At 45.8% G+C, this 22,837-nt stretch overlaps 1 protein-coding gene, 1 long non-coding RNA gene and 1 other non-coding gene across 5 annotated transcripts in view; 2 read left to right on the top strand and 1 right to left on the bottom strand.

Moving 5' to 3' along the window:
- The window catches only part of Parp16 (poly(ADP-ribose) polymerase family member 16), a 23,656-nt gene extending 13,182 nt beyond the window's left edge, over positions 1–10,474 (bottom strand). Inside the window, exons 1-2 of one of the 3 annotated variants that reach the window (XM_031343966.1) lie at positions 10,456–10,474; positions 9,496–9,778 (exon numbers count right to left, since the gene is read on the bottom strand). In XM_031343966.1, coding sequence (XP_031199826.1) covers positions 9,496–9,669 — 174 coding nt within the window. In that variant the 5' untranslated portion in view covers positions 9,670–9,778; positions 10,456–10,474. Of the gene's footprint in view, positions 1–9,495; positions 9,779–10,024; positions 10,065–10,261; positions 10,434–10,455 lie in introns of those variants that run through there. The other 2 variants (XM_031343964.1, XM_031343965.1) reach the window with 2 other exon arrangements.
- LOC116072497 lies at positions 9,983–10,757 on the top strand. The gene is made up of 2 exons (XR_004111486.1): positions 9,983–10,152; positions 10,421–10,757. It is a non-coding gene; the product is annotated as an uncharacterized LOC116072497 (long non-coding RNA).
- An 8,338-nt stretch (positions 10,758–19,095) lies between these two features.
- LOC116073989 lies at positions 19,096–19,211 on the top strand. The gene has a single exon (XR_004111985.1). It is a non-coding gene; the product is annotated as a U5 spliceosomal RNA (small nuclear RNA).
- Positions 19,212–22,837: the final 3,626 nt, after the last annotated feature.

The following is a 22,837-nucleotide window of genomic DNA, read 5'->3' as shown; positions in this document are numbered from 1 at the left end:
CTGGCCTTGAACTCAGAAATCCGCCTGCCTCTGCCTCCCAAGTGCTAGGATTAAAGGCATGTGCCACCGCCGCCCAGCGGGAAAAATCTTTAAAAAAAAAAAATGAAGGACACTTGACTCCCTCCTATCTTCTGGGTTCATAGTCAGTTTGTTTGTTTCTCTATTACATATTCCCTAGCCCAGAGCGCTCAGCCACTTCCTTGACTCGCCAGCATTCCTGCTCTCTCACCTCATCTTGTGAGACACAGCCCTATCCACTGCCCAGATCTGGGCTCAGAAAGCCCCACAAAAGAGCAGTAGTTAGACCTCTTTTAAGGGCTTCGACCAAATGGTAGAGACTCTTACCAGCTCCAATCTGGACACAGGCCCCACCCCAGCTCCCCACAGGAAGTCATCTACCAGGCTCTCTTGCAGAGAGGACCCCAGCTGTGCCTTGCCTCCCAGGCTCTCCATCTGCCCACACTCTTCTAATATGGCCTATGGCACTTTCCATATTATTCTGCTCTATTAAGTCAGTCTCTCTGTCTACACTGTGGTAGGACCTTTGAAATGAAAATACACATGAAAGATTGCCAGATAAAATGCAATCTGCCCAGTTACATGGGAATTTCATATGAGCACCAACATCAAAAATGAGCTGGGTGGGGTGGCACATACCTGCACTTAGGAGGCAGGAAGACCACACAGGCAGGGCCAGCCTGATCTATATCAGGAGTTCCATGAGAGCCAAGGCTACATGGCAAGGATTTGTTTTAGTGTATCAATAACCTACATGATATTTGAAGCAATAGTGTCTCAATATATAGTTCAGGATATCCTAGAACTCACTATGTAGATAAGGTTAGGCTCAAGCATCATACTCTCATGTGCAAGGATTACAGGTGCATGCTACCATGCCAGGTTTACATGACGCTGGCGTGGAACGCAGGGCTTCCTGAAAACCAGGCAAGCACTCTACCAAGTGAGTGCTGTATCCTTCTTTCAATAATAATTCATTCTAGTTAGGCCTTTAATCCCAGTACTCTAGAGGCAAAGGCAGGCAGAGCTCTGTGAGTGTGAGAATAGCCTGGTCTACAGAGTGAGTTCCAAGACTGCCAGGGCTAGACAAAGAAACCCTGTTTAAAATAGTAGTAGTAGTAGTAGTAGTAGTAGTAGTAGTAGTAGTAGTAGTAGTAGTAGTAATTGTAGTGGTGGTTTGAACGTTTGGCCCCAGGGAGTGGCATTATTAGGAGGTGTGGCCTTGTTTGAGTGGGTGTGGCCTTGTTGGAGGAAGTGTGCCACTGTGGGGTTAGGCCCTTGGCGGCCTTCAGATAAAGATGTAGAACTCTCAGCTCCTCCTGTGCCATGTTTGTCTGAATGCTGCCATGTTCCCACCTTGATAATACCAGACTGAGCCTCTAAACCTGTAAGCCAGCCCCAATTAAATGTTGTTGTTTATAAAAGTTGCCTTGGTCATGGTGTCTATTCACAGCAGTAAAACCCTAACTAAGACAATATTAACCACAACAACTCAGAAGCTGGAGAAATGGCTCAGTGGTTAAGAGCACTGTCTGCTCTTCTAGAGGTCCTGAGTTCAATTCCCAGCAACCACATGGTGGCTCACAGCCATCTGTAATGGGATCTGACGCCCTCTTCTGGTGAGTCTGAAGACAGCTACAGTGTACTGTCTTTTTAAAAAAATCTTTAAATTTTTCTTTAAAAAATCTTAAATCTTTCTTTAAACAAACAAACAAAACAACTCATTTCAAAGGCAAGAATACTGAAGCTTGGAGTTCTGAGTACCTTGCCTAGGTCACAGAGCTAGTCATTCCATGGTGGGGCAAGGATGCATGAAGCCTGGTAGCCAGGACTTAAGTCTCCCTAGCATCAACATTCTTCTACTGAATAAACAGAATTGTTTAGTGATAGCCTGAGTATCTTTGCAAGGGAAGAATTGGGGTAGACTTTGCTGCTTGGGAAGCTAAGCAATCATGTAACCCCTACTCTGCTCCCCAGATAATACAACCCAGACAGCTACTGGCTCTGCCTTAGGGCTGTCAATGGCAGAGGGAAAGAAGTACACTGTGTACAGTAAGGGATGGAGCAGGAGACAGAAAGCATCCATGTGGGCAAGAGATCTAAGCCATAGATCCTGGCTGGATGTGTTTGCCAGTTCCTGGGTAGAAGAGATTAAGTGTTCAGGAGGGAGGGCTGGTATGGAAGGAGCTCACCGCCAGGAGGATGTGTGGAAGAGGGCTGATGGGAGGACCGTGAGAGGCAGAGCAAGCGGACACTCACAGGAATGAACAGTCAGGCACACAAAAGGGGCATCCTGGGCCCTAACATCTCCTGGGATAGAAAAGGTAGAAAACGAGTGCAGGAGGAAGGGCCTGGGGGAAAGCAAGCCTTAAAGACTACTGCACCCAAGATCCTGGCCTCCCAAAAGGTCTGTCAGCCTCCCACCAGCTCCAGCTGCAAAGTCTCGGAATTCCTGGTTTAAAGGGAAACCAAAGGGCTAGAAAGAGTACAGTAGTTAATACTGTTGTTAAGTTTTTCCACTCTTACTCAAAATATATCATTATTTGAACTTTTAACTAATGAAAATAAAGATTTTATTTTCCTATGAATGAAAAAAAAAGTACAGTAGTTAAGAGCATGTCCCACTCTTGCAGAGGACCTAGGTTTAGTTCCCAGCACCCATATCAGGTGGCTTGCACTGCCTGTAATCCCAGCACCGGGGGACCTGACACCTGAACACACAAGGCGTACATTCTCTCTCACACACAAATAAAAATAAATCATTTTTTTTTTAAATTGAAGACAAAGGAAAGAGATGAATTAATTACTTGAACACAGAGTAATATGGCACGAGGCTCTCAAGTAGGAGGCTAGCCTGGGCTACACAGTGAATTTCTGTCTAAAAAAATTAAAAAGAAGAAAAAAAAAAGGAAAAAAAGAAAGAATGTAGAGGTTTGTTTTTATTTTTTTTTCTGGGTCCCTAATTTTTAGAAAGCAAGACAACAACACATCCTATCTGCTAACAGTCTACATTTGTGTGTTTGTCCAAGACAGTCTCGGTCTTTAGCAGAAGTGACCTGTAACTCTCCTGCCTCAGCCCCCCACAAGCTAAGATTGCATCCCCACGCCTGGCTTTAACAACCCACACTTCTGCAGACTCTGCTCCGGAGACTGAGGAGAGATCCAACTGCAGAGACAGCTGCAGGCGGGGGCAGGGGGCAGTGGGGCAGAGCTGAGAGCTTGGGATGGGAGACAGGAAGTCTAGGTAACCAGCAAAGAGCGAGGGGGGATGAGGGGGGGCGCGAGGCCGGATGAGCCAGAAAGAGGCAGCCCAGCCTCCTGGCTTTGAAGGGCAAGGAAGGCCAGAGGATGCTTTACCACCAGCTCCTGGATTGCAGGCCCAGCAATCTGTCTGCAGATGCTACCACAGGTATTGCTCATCACCAGGCAAAACTGGAACTGCTCAGGTGCAGGCGGCAGTTGCTGTTGCCCTGACGAGATGCAGCAGGCAAGAAAACACCTGGAAAAAGGAATTGTCTAGGAAAGTGCCAGAGGGGATGAGGGAGTGTGGGGGACAGTGTTGCACCATGAGCCAAAGGCACCTGCAATGGCACCTGCAACAGTGAGGGGAGGAACAGCGGGCATGGAGGGCTGCCAGGCAAGGCTGAGCAACTCCATACCGGTGTGCCAGGCCTAACACACGCCTACAACACGACACTCTAGATTAACTCACAATGGATGGGGTGTGTGTGGGGGGGGGGTAAGAAAGCAAGTGGATGGGGTGAGCATGATGGTGAATGCCTTCATCCCAGCATTTCTCAATGAAAGAAAGGTACAGGGAGAGGGAGGGAGAAAAGAGATGAAAGGCTAGGTGAAGTAAGAAGGAGATGGCAGGGCTGGAGAGATGGCTCAGAGGCTAACAGCACAGGCTGCTCTTCCAGAGGTCCTGAGTCCAATTCCCAGCAAGCATATGGTGGTTCACAACCATCTATAGTGGGATCTGATTCCCTCTTCTGGCATGCAAGCATACATGCAGATAAAGCACTCATATACATAAATAAACAAATCTAAATAAATAAATAAGTAAATAAATAACTACAGGGTGGTTCCAGGTACAGGCAGCTCTTTAGAAATGCCTTCTTTGGTGCTAGTTTTGAGCATCCCTGATTCTCAGGCAACAGGATATGAGTCAACTTATGGCTGTTAGTACTAGGTGACAAGCCTGACCACCTGAGTTCCATCCCTGAGACCCACATGGTGGAAGGAGAGAACCAACATCTGCCTGTTTTCTGTCCGCTGACCTTTGAACCATACAAATGTATGTGCCCTTGAACCAGTGAACTTACTAGGATGGCTGATACCTGAGTATGGTATCTTGAGTTTGATCCTCAACACTGAAAGGTGCAGTGAATCTGAAAGGCTACGAACCACACTGAAAAATATCAAGTCTTGGGGGCTGGAGAGATGGCTCAGCAGTTAAGAGCACGGATTGCCTTTCCAGAGGTCCTGAGTTCAAATCCCAGCAACCACATGGTGGCTTACAACCATCTGTAATGGGATCTGATGCCCTCTTCTGGTGTGTCTGAAGACAGCTACAGTACACTCACATACATACAGTAAATAAATCTTAAAAAACAAAAACAAAAAAACTGTTGGGCAGTGGTGGCACACGCCTTTAATCCTAGCACTTGAGAAGCAGAAGCAAGTGGATTTCTGAGTTCGAGGCCAGCCTGGTCTACAGAGTGAGTTCCAGGACAGCCAGGGCTATACAGAGAAACCCTGTCTCAAAAAAACCAAAAAAGAAAAAAGAAAAGAAAAGAAAAGAAGCAAACAAACAAACAAAAAACCAAAAGAACTTAGATTTGGAAAAAAAAATTAAGGATTGACCCAAAGCATTTTTATTAGACTGGACCAAATTTAAGTGCTATAATTTCCTCCTTACTTGGCACCTGAGCCCTTGTGGAAATCCTCAAATCAACTGATAGGAAAATTAAAATGCATATATGATCTACCAACACGAAGAATAATTCCAATTCCAGAGCCGTACTGATCAGTTAAACGTCTGCTGTAAGGATGACACCCTGACGCCTGGGCTGTTTTACAGCTGCCTATAGTGCCTTCAATGTCCGACGAGACTGAGAGCCTGGAAAGAGTGATTGACCCCAGCAAAGGTCCGTAGCCAGTGTCTAACCTGGAAACGAGCAGCAAAGGCCTTCCTCTCAGGCTTCGCTAGTCTCTGAGCCAACAATGCCATGTCTCAAGAGTTCATCTCAAGAAGACAACGAGAAATTCGAAAAATTATTAGCATAGAAGGGTGTTTTACTGTGGCACTGTTTGTGAGAGCCTTTTTTTTTTTTTTTTTTTTTTTTTTTTTTTTTTTTTTTTTTTTTTTTTTTTGAGGCAGGTTTTCTCTGTATAGCCCTGGCTGTCCTGGAACTCACTCTGTAGACCAGGCTGGCCTCAAACTCAGAAATCCACCTGCCTCTGCCTCCCAAGCGCTGGGATTAAAGGTGTGCGCCAACACTGCCCAGCTTGTGAGAGCCATTTTTTAACGTTATGAAAGAAGCAGGCATAGTAATGCACACTTGTGAACCCAGTACTCAGAAGTCTGGAGCAGGAGGATTCCAAATTCCAGGCCAGTGTGGCTTTAAAAGAACACCAGCACATACTGGGCATGCAGCTCAGCTGACAGAGTGCTTGCCCAGCAAATGCTAACTGCTGGGGTTTGATCCTCAGAATCACACTAAAGGGGCAGAGGGGTGGGGTGGGGGCCTGGGGTGATAGCTCAGTGGATAGTGTTTGCTATGCAAGCACAAGGACCAGAGTTTGAATCCCTAAAATCCCTGCTAAAAAGCTGACAGGTGTAGAAGCCAGCTATAATCCCAGCACTCAAGCCAGCTAGACTAGCTGGAACCAGCAAGCTCCAGATCCAGCGAGAAATCTGCCTCAATAAATAGACAGAGATGGAGGAAGACCTCCCCCAGATATCAGCTTCCTGTCTCCACACCAACTCAAGCACACACATGAGCCCGCACACACAGTCGAATGCACACACACAAACACATGCAAAATAAATAAATAAAATGCCCCCATGGTAGGGGACGGATCGCTGCAAGTAGGGCACAGAAGAAGATAAACTTTCCTCTGAGTCTTAAAGGCGGAGTGCCCTGGGCAGAGCAGAAAAGCTACAGGGGACTGAGAACAGCAGCAAGCTTAGGCAAGGCTTTTGTTTCTGAATAATGTACTTTAATTAATTAATTAGTTAGTTAATTTTTCCAAGACAGAGTCTAACTGGCTGGTCTGGAACTCATGACAAACTGTCTTTGAATTCACAGAGGTCAGCCTGCTCTGCCTCCTGTTGTGTGTGTGTGTGTGTGTGTGTGTGTGTGTGCCCGCGCCCATATAGGTGCCACAGTGACTGTGGAAGTCAGAGGACAACTTGCAGGAGTCAGTTCTCTCCTGCCACTGCGAGTTCCAGGGGTCAAACCAAGTCCTCAGGCCGTGCAGCAAGCGCTTTCACCCACAGAGCCCAGCAGCAAGCGCTTTTACCCACAGAGCCCAGCAGCAAGCGCTTTCACCCACAGAGCCCAGCAGCAAGCGCTTTTACCCACAGCAGAGCCCAGCAGGTCCTGTCTGCAGCTGCAATTCTAACAAGCACCAAGGTGCTGCTGACAGGGACACTGGTGTTGATTCAGGTCCCAAACACCCTGAGCATAGTTAGCCCTGGAGTCAGTTCGGAGAAGCCACCACCAGCCACCTCTCACCCCGACAAGGATCTGTGGTCTAACAGAAAACCACGGTCTAGTATTTTCTACAGGAAGAGAACACATAAAAGCTTGACAGTCGTGACAGCCAGTGTCAAGGTCTGTTGTCAAGTGACAAAGTAAGTTTGGAGATAAAAGTTAAAGGGCCAGGAAATCCCAAGAGTGCTAGAGATTCTCTGGCCAGATAAGGATTTATGCAACCCTCGTGCCAAGGAACAAGGTCAGAGACTCTTGGCCTGGGCAGTCAGCACACACTCAGTTAGATGCCTCAAATCTGGGCAAGTGCCTCCCAGGCCAGGCCCAGAGAATACGAAGAATTCTCAGTGTAAAAATCAAAGAACTGGTGAGGTAGGAACATTCTCAAAACAAGGCATCTAAGAGATAATGGAGGGCTTTGGGGACCGGGGACCGTGGACCATGGCAGGATAAGACCAGACCATGCCTAACTGCCAGGGACTTGGTCCATCAAAGGGGTTCTCTAGCAATCGTCAATAAAGTAATTTAAACTAGGGCACTAATGGTTCAGAGCTACTGCACCTGTAAAAACACCTAGGCTTGGGGAGAAAGTCATTGTAAATGGCCAGAAGTGGCAAATGCTCATATTATTTCTCAAATGCTTTCGGCTCGAAAAATGAGAGATTTAAAAAACAAAACAAGCAGGGCAGTGGTGGCACATGCCTTTAATTCCAGCACTTAGGAGGCAGAGGCAGGTGGATTTCTGAGTTCGTGGCCAGCCTGGTCTACAGAGTGAGTTCCAGGACAGCCACAGCTACACAGAGAAACCCTGTCTCGAAAAAACCAAAAAACCAAAAACAACAACAAAAACAAAAACAAAAACAAACCCAGCTTCCCAAGTTTCCTTCTTCAGCCACAAAGTGATCCAGAAAGTGAGATTCAGACTGGGCTTGATCTCTGAAAATCAGCCTTTGAAGTCACTTGACCTATAAACATCTGTGGTCACGTGTATTCTGTTCAAGTCCCTTACACCACTAACTTAAAAAAGTGCGAGAGCTTGCAGAAGCCTGTTTCGTCCCACTTCCTGTAGCCGGACCTCCAGAGGCAGTGTGGTGAAGACCTGAGGGACCCTTAAAACATGGCCAGGACTATCAGGGCCAGGTGCAGCCAGAGAACCGCCTTTGTTTGTTGCCTGACCTCCAAGGAATGAAAGCAAAGAGGGAACCCAGGGCTCACGACCCCATCAGAAATGGTGGGAGTTACTCCGAGTCCACCCTGAAGGAGTCTTTCATCAGATAACATGGTTGGTTACATTAGTTGTAACCAACCTAGCATGTTGGTTACATTAGTTGATTTCCTAACATGGAAAACGTGATGCCCTCCTGGCACGGACTTAAACTGGTCATGATGAATTACCTTTTATTATACGTTGTGTTGGGGGTCCTAGTATTTTGTGGTGGAGTTTTGCATTTTTTTAAAACTGTGTATTTTTAATGCAAATGGGTGTTTTGCCTGGATGTATGCCCGTGTACCATGTGTGTTCCTGGTGCTGGCAGAGACCAGAAGAGAGTCTTAGATCCCCTGGAACTGGATTTAGATGGTTGTGAATCACCTTGTTTGAGCCAGGAATTGAAGCTGTGTCCCCTGGAAGGGCAGCCAGTGCTTGTAAGTTTTGAGGCATCTCCCAAACCCTGGATTTTTGCATTTATATTCGGGAGTTGCTCAATAATTTCCTTTTCTTGTATTACCTTTATCAGATTTAATACCAAGGATATTCCAACCTTTTTCTTTCCCCCTTTCTTGTTTTGTTGGAGATAGTTTTATGTAATCTAGGCTATACAGAAACTCAATATATTGCTGAGGCTGACCTTGAACTATGACTGATTCTACTGTTTCCACCTTCCCGGGGCTGGGATTACAAACACCACCTACCACCATATCTAACCACATTTCCAATATTTTGGAAGAATTTCTATGAAACTACAATTATGTATTATTCCCATATTTGAAATAGAACTTGTCAATAAAGTAGGTAGGTTCAAAGGTTTGTTTGCCTGTTTCTTTTTGTAGCCCAGGCTAGCCTCAACTTTGTGCTCCTGCCTCAATCCTTCTGAGCGCTGAGATTGTGGGTGCACACCACCACTACTGGAGACTTTCTATTTTCTTCACTGAATCAATTTTGGCAAGCTATATCTTTCCAGATAATTCCAAATATCTGGATTACATGGACAGCTGACATGTGGAATACTGACCCTAAGTCTTAAAGAAATTATATGCCTTATAGGCCATGTGTAGTGCTGAAACCTGTAATCAATCCCAGGTCTCAGAATTATAAATCATCAGAAAGTAACAACGCCTATGTGCACTGCGTGACAGTTTATATGAGAACTGTTCATATGTAAGTTCATCTGAAGGGCAAAGTCTAACTAGTTGCAAAGGGAGGGACAATTTCTTATCTAGGCAGAACAGCTGGTTCAGATCAACGCCCCTTTAGGGCCACACTTGAGCGGTTTGTGGAGGACTACGTAGCTATTCCTCACATCACTCCTGGGAGTCAGTCACTGACAAAAGGAAGCAGCCACCAAATGACTTGGCAGTGTGTCTACACCAGTGTTTAAGAGTGTTCTTGCTGATGGGAACCTTCCCCAAGGCCAGGCTAGGTGGGAAGCGCAGGGAACTGGCGTGTTTTCTAACGCGGATGGAGCTGCTCCTGCCTGCCGTTCCACAAGGCCACTTGGCCCAGGATGAGGCGAGCAACGGTGGAGGAGGACGGACTCACCAGGGCCTCGAAGTCCTTAGAGTCGTGGCGGGCGTAGGAGGCGGGGAAGGGCCGCAGCACCGAGTCCCGCTTGTAGCTTTGCAGCGCCGAGGCGAAGAGGCTGCAGCGAAGGTCCGCGGCCAGCACGTCGCGGCTCGCCGCCTCCCTGGCTGCCGCCCTGTTGGAGAGCTGCATCCCGGACTCGTGGCGCGTGGCCGGGAGGAGACAAGGAGGAGCAGCGCTGGGCCTGGGCCCGAGGGGCCGTGGACGGTCTGCTGCCAGGTTTCCCAGCCCGTGGGTGGAGCTAGGCAAAGGGGTAACAAATTGACAGTGGTGAGAACGCGCCGGCGAGCGTCCTCTGCAGGACACTGGGGCTCCGTCGCTCAGTGCGGAGAAACACCGGATCTGGGAGAGTCGCCCGCCTCTCGGGTCCAGCCAGTCCCGGAGTCCCCGGTCTGGAGTTGTTGCTATTGTACCCGGCGGGGTAGCACCCCGGGGACCCCGGCCGATCGGGCCTGCCCGCCCCACACTGCCCGTAGCCACGGCCTACCTCCCCGCCCGCCGCTCGCACGCCGCTCCGCCCACCCGGCCCAGGCCCGCCCCTTCCCGCGCCCTAGTTCAGCCTGCGCCCGCCCACAGGTCTCCGAGGATCCCGGCTGCCCAGGGTGCGAGGCAAAGGTGCCCATGCCGCTGCCAATTATCCTCGCCCCGGGTGGAAACCGATCTGGGACCCGCCCCGGGGAATTGTCTTTGTCCTGGCTCTACGGGTTGAGCCAGCCTCTTTCACCTTGGGAATTGCCACCTGTTGAATAAATCGGTTTCCTCTGGAGCTGACAGTTACCCCGAAGGAGTCACTTGACACCCAGAGAAAACTGAGGGTCGGAGTGACACAATACTTTCTCAAGACACTGTAGCCGACCCAGAGTCCTTCCTCTCTACCTTACAGCCTCCGGAATTTTCTGAATTGCTCAAATGTCTGACCTCAGATTTCCCAGGATCCTCCTCCTTCGAAGGCCTCTAACAGGAAGTCGGGAAAACAGCACTGGAGGGCTGAGAGAACAATGACCTAACCCTGCGGAAGGGAAAAGACCGGACCCCAAGATGACTCAGCAACAGGACCGGTATAGGCACTTGCTGTCTGTCCTCACGACCTGAGTTCTGTCCCGGGATCCCACAGGTTAGGAGTGAACTGATTCTAGCAGTTTGTCCTATGACTTCCACACTTGCCCCAAGGCCCACATGTGAACGTATGTAAACATAAAATAAATACATGTCAGAACAGATTCCGTTTACCTCTTCCTCCTTAAGACCTCACTAGGACAAAAAAAAAAGAATTTGGCCTACTGATCACATAGAAATCTAAGGCCAGTGCTGAATTCTTAGTCCAAAAGCTCCCCTTACAAACTCCACACGTGCCGGGCAGTGGTAACGCACGCCTTTAATCCCAGCACTTGGGAGGCAAAGGCAGGTGGATTTCTGAGTTCGAGGCCAGCCTGGTCTACAGAGTGAGTTCCAGGACAGCCAGGGCTACTCAGAGAAACCCTGTCTCGAAAAACCAAAAAAAAAAAAAAAAAAAAGAAAAGAAAAACAAAACAAAACAAAAACAAAACAAAAAGAAATTCCAAAACAAAACTTTACCCAAAAAACCCCATTGATCAGATAAATAAACATACACATACACTCACCCTGCTCTCTCTGAGAAATAACCCCCCTCCTTGGGGATCCAAAAGGAGCTTGGCTCTGTGCTCATCAGATTTTGGAAGGGAAGGCAGGCAGAACTATTTCCCCAGACCCTATAGAGCTTCCCAGGACAAGCAATGATGCAAACCACCACCAGGAGTCCAAGTGATAACAGATGTTGTAAGGCCTGGGCTGATCTGGAATCACCAAAATGTCTGAGAGCCTATGGCCTCATAAAACCACTCAAGCATCCCAAATCCTGGGGCCCCTGGCTCCTAGGGCCCCGTGGAACACCTGGAACCCTAAGGTAGCTGCTGTGTCCTCTGAAGTGTACTGCATGACCCTCACCCTGAGAAAACCTTCTAACCATCTATTCTGCCAGGTAAGCATAATAAATGTACTTTTAAAGAATATTAATGAAACCAGGCAGTGGTGGTGCCCGCCTTTAATCCCAGCACTTGGGAGGCAGAGGCAGGCAGGTTTCTGAGTTTGAGGCCAGCCTGGTCTACAGAGTGTGTTCCAGGACAGCCAGGACTACATGGAGAAACCCTGTCTCAGAAAAAACAAAAGAAAGAACATTAATGAGATGGAGAGCAGTAAATTTTACTCAGGTTGCCTAGTGACAAGTGTGTTTTTCTCATGTTGCTTTCAAGATTTCCACCAGATGGCTCAGGTGGTTACAAGAACTGGCTGCTTTTGCAGAGAGAGGATCAGGTTCTAGCATGCAGTGGCGCCTAACTACCTGAAACCCTAGTTTCAGATCTGATACCCTCTTCTGGCCTCCAAGGGCTCCTGCACACATGTGGTGCACATAAACTCTCTCTGTCCCTTTCTAGGTGTCTCTTTCTCTGTCTTTCTCTGTCTTTCACACACACACACACACACACACACACACAAACAGACTAGTACTAGTAAAGAAATGTCTTTTAAAAATGTATTCATCCTAGCACTCAGGAGGTAGAGGCAGGTTGATCTCTGTGAGTGTGAGGCCAGCCTGGTCTACAGAACAAATCCTAGAACAGCCAGGTCTACCCTGTGTTGAAAAACAAACAAACAAACAAATGATGATGATGATGATGATGATGATGATGATGATAATAATAATAATAATTTTTAAAAAATTCTCTCCTGGTCTTTGACTCCTGATATTTTTGTCATGCTGTGTTTCTTTATAAACTTTTGCATTGATGCTACTTGAAGTTCTTTGGGCTTCCTGGAAAGCTAGCAGGGTTTTTTGTTGTTGTTGTTGCTGTTGTTTTGTTTGTTAGTTTGTTTGGGGGCTGGGAGTAAAAGCATTCGCCAAATGCTACAACGCCACAATGCCACAACGCCACAATGCCACAACGCCTAGTAACAGCAAAACAATGTATGAACTCTTCACTTATTTTCTTTGTGGCTTTACTTTGTAGCCCAGGCTGTCCTCAGACAAAACAACACAATTTCTCCAGTGGTTGATTTTATTTGACAGTCCTGTCTTTCTTTTGGCTCCTTATTCATAAGAGTGGCTTTGAAGGCCATGCCTGTCACATGCAACCTCTGCGCACTCTGCAGTCAGTCCTGCTGCCCCTTCTCTTTGCTTTTCATGTTTTGTTTTGTTTCAGAGTTTTGGTTTTTATGAGAAAGGGTCTCATAAAATGCATAGGCTGGCCTAGAACTCAAACTCAAAAAAGGCTGGGTTCAAATCCTCCTGCCTCAGCTTTACAAGTGCTTGGAGCACCTTTGTCTTTGTCCCTGACAACATCTAGATGTTGAAATCCACTCAACACTGTGGGATGCTCAGTTGTTTAGCCTCCTTGGAAGGAATAGTCTCCTGAGTGGGCGTTCCTATGTTGTGGCTCCAGCTGTTTACTTTCCTAGAAATATGCCCAGGCTATGGATTAACCCATAAAACCAGTAAGATTGTTAATCTTGCAATTGCCCTTCAACACAATCTCCAGGATTGCTCCACTTTATTTCTCTTGTTGCTGCTGCTGTTGTTTTTTTATCATTGCCATTTGCCTGGCTAGGGATTAAGCCCGAAGCCACTATCATACTGGAGAAGTGCCCTACCCTCGAGCTACACAACATCCCAATCTGTTTGCACAAGGCTTCTCCATGCTCTGTTACAAATGAAGCCTGTTCCTTCGGGAGGCTGTTGGTCTCCTCCCTGTAGGTAAAGTCTCTGGCCAGTGGGGACTATGGAGATGCGGTGAGGACAATGGTACGCTTGCTCTGTAAGAAATGTACTAGTAGGGGAGCTGGAAAGCTTGCTCACTGGTTAGAGCACTTGACGTGTGATCGTGAAGAACTCAGATTCTCAGCATGAAAATGACCAGCTGAGATCCTATAACTCCAGTTCAGAGGGATGCCCTGTTGACCCTCTACACATGCCCAGACACAAATAAAATTATATCCTTTTAAAGAGTGCCCATTTATGCATTCATGTGTGCACACACATAATTAAAAATAAAATATAAAATACTTTCAAAATGCTCTAGTGAAAGGAGGAGGAAGCAGCAGCTATAAACTCATAATTCAGAGCAACTAGAGTTGAAAGCAACCCTTCTGCCTCAGTCTCCTGAATGCTGGGGTTACAGATGTGAGCCGCCATGCCCCGCTTTTACTACATTCTTTAATAAATGCTGTATGTCCTTAGGACTGTTCCTAGAGATTGTAAATTGTATGGAGTGTGCACAGGTGTGTGATGTATGCAAACACCCGTATGCACACACAAAGGCCAGAGAAGGACAGAAGGTGTGTCTTGCTCTATTACACTTCATTCTTCCCCTTGAGACAGGGTCCCTCACTGAGCCTAGAACTTAGCAGGCAGCCAGCACACCTCCATGGTGCTGGGATGATCCCCACGCCCACAACCCACATTTTACATAGCTGCTGGGATTCAAACTCAGATCTTCATGCTTACAGAGAGCACTCTTACCCATCACACCATCTCCCTAACTCCTGTAAATGTTGTTTTTCTCTCTTCAACTTGAAGCTACCACTGGGATATAGGATCTACCACTCACCTTTCATGCAGAAGACTCTGAGTCAATCTAACCCCATATAACGATGACAGCAGCCAATCTTCCAGCTTCAAGAGTAAAGAAGGAGGGCTGGTGAGATGGCTCAGTGGGTAAGAGCACTGACTGCCTTACCAAAGGTCCTGAGTTCAAATCCCAGCAACCACATGGTGGCTCACAACCATCGGTAATGAGATCTGATGCCCTCTTCTGGTGTGTCTGAAAACAGCTGCAGTATACTTACATATAACCATAAATAAATAAGTCTTTAAAAAAAAAAAAGTAAAGAAGAAAAAAACTCAAGAAACAGAAGAGAGCCAATGAAAACATAAGGAATTAAATAAAAACAAGACCAGAAAACCGAGTACAGACATGGCATGGCATAAGAGAGTACAGAAGCAGGGGCTGGGGAGAGGTGGTCCAGCATCCAGGGCACTTGCTGTACCTCTAAAAGACCTCAGTTTGCCTCTTAGCATCCATACCAGGCTGCTCACAACCACCTGAAACTCCAGGTGCGGGGATCTGTTTGGCCTTTGTGGGCTTGAGGACATATAGCAGACATTCAACACACATACATATAAGTAAAAGATAAAAGTTGTGGTGGTGGGGGCTGGAGAGATGTCTCAGCAGTTAGGAGTACTGACTGCTCTTCCAGAGATCCTGAGTTCAAATCCCAGTAACCACATGGTGGCTCACAACCATCTGTAATGGGATCCGATGTCCTCTTCTGGTGTGTCTGAAGACAGTGATAGCGTGCTCACATACATAAAATAAATTAAAAAAAAATTTTAGAAACAAAAAACCAACAAAAAAAATGTGGTGATTTGAATAAATTCATGTGTTTAAATGCTTAGGCATCAGGAGGGAGTGGCACTATAGGAGGTGTGGCCTTGTTGGAGGAAGTGTGTCACAGTATAGGGCTTTGAGGTCTCCTAGTCCTTAGGCTCCACCCAGTATGGAAGAGAGCTTCCTCCTGGCTGCCTTCATTAAAGACCCTTCTTCTGGTTTCCTGCAGAAGACAGTCTCCTCTTTGCTACCTTCAGATCAAGATGCAGAACCCTTGGCTCCTCCAGCACCACGTCTACCCGCACACTGCCATGCTTCCCACCATGATGCTAATGGACTGAACCTCTGAAACTGTAAGCCAGCCCCAATTACATATTTGCCTTTATAAAAGTTGCCTTGGTGATGGTGTTTCTTCATAGCAATGAGATCCAAACAAAGACAGAAATAAATGTTCAAACAAACAAGCAACACTCTAGAGGCAGAGATGGGCAGATCTCTGAGTTGGAGGCCAGCTTGATCTACATAGGGAGTTGTAGGACAGCCAGGGTGTATCTTAAAAACACAACAAAACAAAACAATAAAACAAACAAACATCAAAAGAAGAGGAGGAGGGCACAACAAACAAACAAACAAACAACCTCAAAACCAAGATGGCTCAGTAGGTAAAAGGACTTGAAGTGAAAGCCAGATGTCCTGGGTTCCACTCCCAGAACCCATGGGGGAAGGAGAAGGCCAGTGCCTGATCTCTACATACATGCCAAGACACATGTATGTCCATACACAAGTTCATACATAATATATACACACACCAATAATTGGGAGAAATATTTTAAAGACTATAAAAGGGCTGTTTCCATGAAAAGACTACTATTATTAACCACCTGAGAAATAACTCTCAAATTTTACTGTTTGTTCTAGAAATTAAAAAAAAAAAAAAAAAAAAAAGGACTACACTCCAACTTCTACCTCAAAGTCAAGGCAGACCATGCACTTAAAACTTTAATCTGGACACAACGGCACTGCCTGCAGCAACCCAACTTGGAAGTGAGACGATCAGGAGTTAAGTGGCATAGTGGTCTACATAAGACCTCATCCCCCAAAACAACAACAAAATAGTGTTAAGGTCCACATCTTTAATCCCAGTATGTGGGAAGCAGACAGGGGCAGATTGATCTCTATGTATTCAAGGCCAGCTTGGACTACATGGAGAATTCTAAGCCCCAAGAACTACATAGTGAGTTCCTGACTTAAAAAAAAAAAAAAAAGTAAACTAGAAAGCCAGTGATCATCTTCACATCCAGAAACCCAGAAACAGAGCGAAAGAGTCTTCATTGAAACAATTCTTACCGGAAACCCGGAGCAGCTTGGAGCAGAATGAAAGTACAGGGGCATTAAAGACTCACTAGGAAGGGCTGCTCTTCAGCTCCGCACAAAGCTCTTGCTTAGCGGTCACCAGGCGTTAATTCCATCCTGGTGCTGATAAAGTTACTAAGAACATCCTGAAGGCAGCAGCTAAGCAGGGCAGCGTACTCCTTAGACTTCACGAAGTTGCGCAGGCGCCCTGGCAGCAGAGCCTGGTTGTAAATTTGGCACTTAAAGGTGACCACTAAAGCAATCACTCAATTGGGGAAAACTACAAGAAAAGGTAGATAATATACACAAGGCAGGAAAAACGACAGGAAAAGTTCAGGGGACATGGAAGGAAAAGAAGCCACTCGCTCCCAGGACCTGGCTGACATTTCTTGCTGGCTGAGGGTCAAGAACTAAGAAAACCAGGGAAGACTGCCCGCTAAGACAACAGTCCTGATCCCTAGAGATCCCTCAGCACGTGTCAAACAGGAAATGGACCGTGGCTGCTTAACACCAGAGACTATGCAGCCTTTGACATTATCAGAACTTTCTCATCTCCAAACCTGAACCTCATAAGCCACCTTAAAGATTAGATTTATGGGCTGGCGAGATGGCTCAGCCGGTAAGAGCACTAACTTCTCTTCTGGAGGTCCTGAGTTCAAATCCCAGCAACCACATGGTGGCTCACAACCACCCATAAAGAGATCCGCATCTGAAGACAGCTAAAGTGTACTTATTTATAATAAAAATAAATCTTTGGGCCAGAGCGAGCAGGGCTGACAGGAGCGAGCAGAGATCCTAAAAGTCAATCCCCAACAATCAGATGAAGGCTCACCACTATCTGTATATGTATAAAATAAATAAATCTTAAAAAAAAAAAAAAGATTAGATTTACACAGTAAAGTTCCTTTTAAAACTACACGTGTATACACACACACACACACACACACACACAAGAAGGTCAGAGATCAACTCATTGGAGTCTCCTTCCCTGGGTCCTGGAGACTGGACTCTGTTCATCAGGTTTGATGGTCAGTGCCCTTATTCAGGGAGCCATTTCCCAGCCTCCCCTCACTTTTTTTGGAGACAGGAGAGCAGGAGAGAGGGTGGGGGGAGGGAGGGCAGGCGAGTGACAGAACAATATTAAACTGCAAGTATTCATTGGGATCATGGCTGGGAGGTAGCATGATTAGCATAGGGGTTAATATAAATCAATTTTGTCCAGCTATTGAGGTGCAGCTTGAAATATCTTGGTTTCTCTGTGTGGTTATTGGAGACTAGCAAGAGTAAAGAAATACATCTGCTGGATTAATTCACTACATGCATGTTTTAAAAAAAATATTTAATTTTACAAACCGCTGTTTTATGAAGTGCTTTGTGCACGTTAGACAAACACTGTGCCAGCTGAGCTATGTTCCCAGACCAGAGAACAGAATTCTTTCAGATACATTAGTAAGCTAACACATTAAAATTATTGTTAGCCACTGTGGTACCACATGCCATTGATTCTAGCACTTGGAAGGCAAAGGCAATGGATCTCCTTGAATTCCAAGCTAGCCAGATCTATGAGAGTTCCAGGATCATCAGTCAGGGATACACAAAAAGACTGTCTCAAAATTATTTTTAAATTAAATTAAAAGCAATATAAAAACACACACATATATTTATTATTTCAAATTGTGTGTGTGTGTGTGTGTGTGTATGTGTATGTGTGTTTATGATTGTAGATAGTTAATGAGGCTGGAGGCATCCAATCTCTCTAGGGCTGGAGTTATAGGCAATTGCTAGTCATCCACTTGACACAGCTCATAATAGCCTGTAACTTCAGTCCCAAGGCTTCTGAAGCCTTCTTCTGACCTCCCAAAGCACTTGCATACATGTGGTAATATGCCCACACAAAGGCACATACAGACACATAACTTAAAATTAATGAAACTAAAAATAAATTCTATATTATCCACAAACACTACAAGATATCAAGACAAAAAGTCTTTTTAAAAAATTGTAAGTGGGGCCCAGTGGGACACACCTTTAATCCCAGCACTTGGGAAACGTAGGCAGGTTGATCTCTGAGTTTGAGGTCAGCCTGTTCTACAGAGCCGGTTCCAATAGCCAGGGCCACACAGAGAAACACGGTCTTGAAAAACCACCTTCGTTTAGCATGTTGAATTGGTACAGAAATGATCAGCCACATTGATTTAGAAATGGTAAACTTCATTTCCCCCCAATCTGTACAGAGATAAAACATTGCATTCAATATGCAAGGTCTTATCTACGTTGGGTTCACTACAAAAACTACTGTTCTCAGTAAGAGCGGAGAGCACATTGCCAACACCTTTGAAACCCTCTGTGCTCCTGTGCCAGTCCCACCCTCAGAACAGGGAGTCTGTCCGTTATGTTACATCTTCGTCCTTTACAGTTCCTCGCCGTCTAATCCATGGGAAAACTCCTTTATTTAAAAGAAACTATGTCCAAATTCCAGTGTACAGATGTACAAACCCCGCCACTACGGTGAGCAGGAGGTGCAAACCTCCGCCCCGCCCCCTGTAGGAAGTCCCCGGGAACAGAGCCAATCGGTAGGGCGATTACTCGACTCATTTACATACCCATAACACACCGCAGCTAATGCAAATACTTTACTGAAAAAATACTTCCATTACTCGAAGTTTTAAAAACGAAAAACAAATATTATTTCAAAACATCATGAAAAAAATTTATGTACGTAACGGCGGTTTGAATTTACAAGTCACCATCATGCAGTTAGGAGGTTTTGTTACTCTAGAGATGCATTAAGCCTACAGCGGGCATACTCTGGTTTCTCTTCAGATCGTATAAATCTTTCGCCTTTTACTAAAGATTTCCGTGGAGAGGAACAACTCTGAGTCTTAAACCAATTTTTTGAGGCCTTGCTTCGGTAAGGCTCCCACTTATTGTGTTAAAAAACAGAAGATAACTTGGGATGTTAACGGAGCTCCTAGATAACAGCATCGGCTGTTTTAGGCTCTGTCTGCCACTACTGTGCTCTAGCAATTTTAGTTGTTACTGCTGTTGTATTAGATCTTTTTCTTCCACATCCGGAAAGGGTTTCTGTTGTGTTTCTAAAGCAGTTGTCACTCTTGAACTGTACAAAACTTAGTTTAAACGTATATACTTTTTTATTTGCACTAAGTCTTGTTTGGCCAGTTCTTGGGCTTTTTTATTTTTATTTGGTTTTGTGGATGGCCTGGTACTAGACTAGGCAAGCCTTGAACTCTCTGGAGCTTCTGGTACCTGGTCAACTCTGTTGTTTATTTTCTTTTGTTCTTTTCGAGACAGGGTTGTTTTGTTTTGTTTTGTTTTGGTGTGTGTGTGTGTGTGTGTGTGTGTGTGTGTGTGTGTGTGTATAACCCTGCCTGTCCGGGAACTCACTCTGTAGACCAGGCTGGCCTCAAACTCAGAAATTCACCTGTCTCTGCCTCCCAAGTGCTGGGATTAAAGGCATGTGCTACCACTGCCCAGCCCCTGGTCAACTCTTAAAAGCAATTATTTCTTAACCAATACTGATTCTCTGGATTCCATATGCTTTTAAGATGTTTCCAAGCCGGGCGGTGGTGGCGCACGCCTTTAATCCCAGCACTTGGGAGGCAGAGGCAGGCGGATCTCTGAGTTCGAGGCCAGCCTGGTCTACAGAGTGAGTTCCAGGACAGCCAGGGCTAAACAGAGAAACCCTGTCTCAAAAAAAAAAAAAAAAAAAAAAAAAAAAAAAAAAAAAAAAAAAAAAAAAAAAGATGTTTCCAGGGGGAAGAAAACAGTCAATAAGTAAAAATAAAACCTCTCAAGAATTAAATTGGCAGCCAGGAGTGGTGATGATTTGGGGCCAGCCTGGCCTACAGAGAGTTTCAGGACAACCAGGGCTACACAGATACCATGGTCAAAAATAATAAAAAGTAAAAAAAACTAAGCCAAATTAACAACAACAACAAAAAGTTAAACTGGCATTAGGAAAGAACTGGAGGCTGGAGTGATGACTCAGTGCTGGCTGCTCTCTCAGGGAACCAGGGTTTCCCAGCATCCATGTTGACTCACAACCATCCATAACTTCAACCAAAAAATCTTCTGACATCCAAAGGCACCAGGCACACAGTGACCCACATATATACATGCAGGCAAAATACTTATGCATATAAAAGGCATAAATCTTCTTATCAAAAGATTAGTAGAAGGAAAGCATACAGTTTTTTCTTTCGTTTTACATACAAAAGCAAATACACAGAAAAGTGGCCACTGAAAAAGATGATGATAGGTCGAATAAAGAGTAGGAAGGGTGGCCTGGTGCTACAGCTGAAAGCTACTATAAAGAACAGGATCCATGTCAGGAAGAGATCTGCTCTTGTCTCCCCCACCCTTAAGATTTAATCCTGTGGGGCAGGTCGGGAATCTGGGTAGAGGGCCGCCCCTAGGAAGGAGGGTTCACTTTACAATTAGACGCTCTTCTTTCCCTGAATCCCACCCCTTAGTGCAGACAGTAGGAGCTGGAAGGACGTTTGGCTACTTCTGTCTTCCTTTCTGAGTTGTGACTATAACTATTCCTTTTGTGTCCTCTTTCCCCTTGTTCTTTCTGTTGCTGACCTAAGTATGCCTAGGCTCCTTAGCTGGTGTTTTATGCTTCCTCAAAGATCTTCTTCCAGCCTTGTAGCTGTCTGCTGCCAGGGAGCTGTCCTGCCAGCTGATTGCCTCCATTCCCCTCCTCCAGGGAGCTGCAAGATTTACAGCTTGCTTGTCTGCCCCGGCACTTTTCTTTTAAACTGCCCAAGCTTCAGTTTGTGTCTCTTCTTAAATTCTATTACTAATGAGACTAAAAATCCCAAGAGGGGACACCAAGTTCCCGGATATCATGTGATGACTCTGCTGGACGCCCCAAGACTTATGAAGACACTTCTTTCCTGTCTTCCTTTAATCAGAGAGCATGAGCCCGTTCCTGCACCCCTAGATAACATCAAAAGCACTTCTGCCGAGCCTCATGACCTGAGTTTGATCTCTGGAACTCACATGGTAAAAGAAAAGAACTGACTCCCACAGTTGACCTCTGACTTCCACACATACACCACAGCATGTGCACTCCACCCCCAATAATATCTTGAAAAACATTAAAGAGGACAGGGTGCTAGAGAGATGGCCGGGCAGTGAAGAGCACTTACTGTTCTTGCAGAGAACCCAAGTTCAGTCCTGATCTGGCAGACAGTTCACAAATCCCTGTATTCCAGCAGCTCCTGGTACTGTCTTCTGAATTGACCTTGTGGGGTCTACATGTGCATGCACAGTGAGACACAGGGAAGGGGAGAGCAAGTACAGCTTTTTGTTGTTGTTGTTGATGTTTTGTTTTGTTTTGTTTTTTTGGTTTTTGTGTTATTTGTTTCGAGACAGGGTTTCTCTGTGTAGCCCTGGAACTCACGTTTTGTAGACCAGGCTGTCCTGGAACTCAGAGACCCACCTGCCTCTGCCTCTCAAGTACCAGGATTAAAGGTATGCACCATCTTTCCACCACTACAGAGAGAGAGAGAGAGAGAGAGAGAGAGAGAGAGAGAGAGAGAGAGAGAGAGAGAGATCCATATACAAGCTATGCTTTGTGTTTTGTTTTCGGTTTTGCAAAGCAGTTTCTCTGTAGGCTGACCTGGAACTCGACCTGTAGAAAAGACTGGCCTCAGACTCACAGAGACCCACCTGACTCTGCCTCCTGAGTGCTCCAACTAAAGGCGTGCACCATCACACCCACCTAGTAGTACAAGCTGTTTTTCTTCTCCCAAAGGTCTTGACTCAAAAGGAATCTTTTTTTAAAAAAAAAAAGATTTTGTTTATTTTATATATATGAGTACACTGTAACTGTCTTCAGACCAGAAGAGGGCATCGAATCCCATTACAGATGGTTCTGAGCCACCATGTGGACGCTGAGATTTGAGCTCAGGACCTCTTAGCCACTGAGCCATCTCTCCAGCAACCATCCCTCCCCCTTTTTTTTTCAAAAGAAATCTTATATCTCAGTGTCCTTTACTAGTACTCCTCAAATCTAACGTCAGAAGAGAGGGTCTCAACTCCGGTCTCCTCTCCTCGTGAGAGAAAATCCAACATTTCAGCCACTCTCTGAAGTAAAAAACCAAGTCCCAAATGTGGCTGGGTCAATACTGCCCGACATTGTAACCATTAGCTATGCTAGCCATTTAAAGGTAATTAATTAAAATGACACAATAAGAAGTCCCAGATTTGGAGTTAGAGAAGATGGCTCAGTGGTTAGGAACATGTGCTGTCCTATGGAGAACCAGGATTCTGTTCCTGGCCCCTACCTGGTGGTTCAAAACTCTCTCTAACTCTACACCCAGGGGATATGATGCCTTCTTCAGGCCTCTGCACACAAATACTTATACACACAAAATAAAAGTAAACAAGCTGGGCAGTGGCAGCACACACCTTTAATCCCAGCTATCCCAAGGAAGAGGTAGGCAGATCTCTGAGTTTGAGGCCAGCCTCGTCTACAGAGTGAGTTCCAGGACAGCCAGGGCTACACAGAGAAACTC

Source organism: Mastomys coucha, unplaced genomic scaffold (genome assembly GCF_008632895.1).
Source record: "Mastomys coucha isolate ucsf_1 unplaced genomic scaffold, UCSF_Mcou_1 pScaffold23, whole genome shotgun sequence".
NCBI classification, from domain to species: Eukaryota; Metazoa; Chordata; class Mammalia; order Rodentia; family Muridae; genus Mastomys; species Mastomys coucha.
This window is presented reverse-complemented; position numbering and strand designations above follow the sequence as displayed.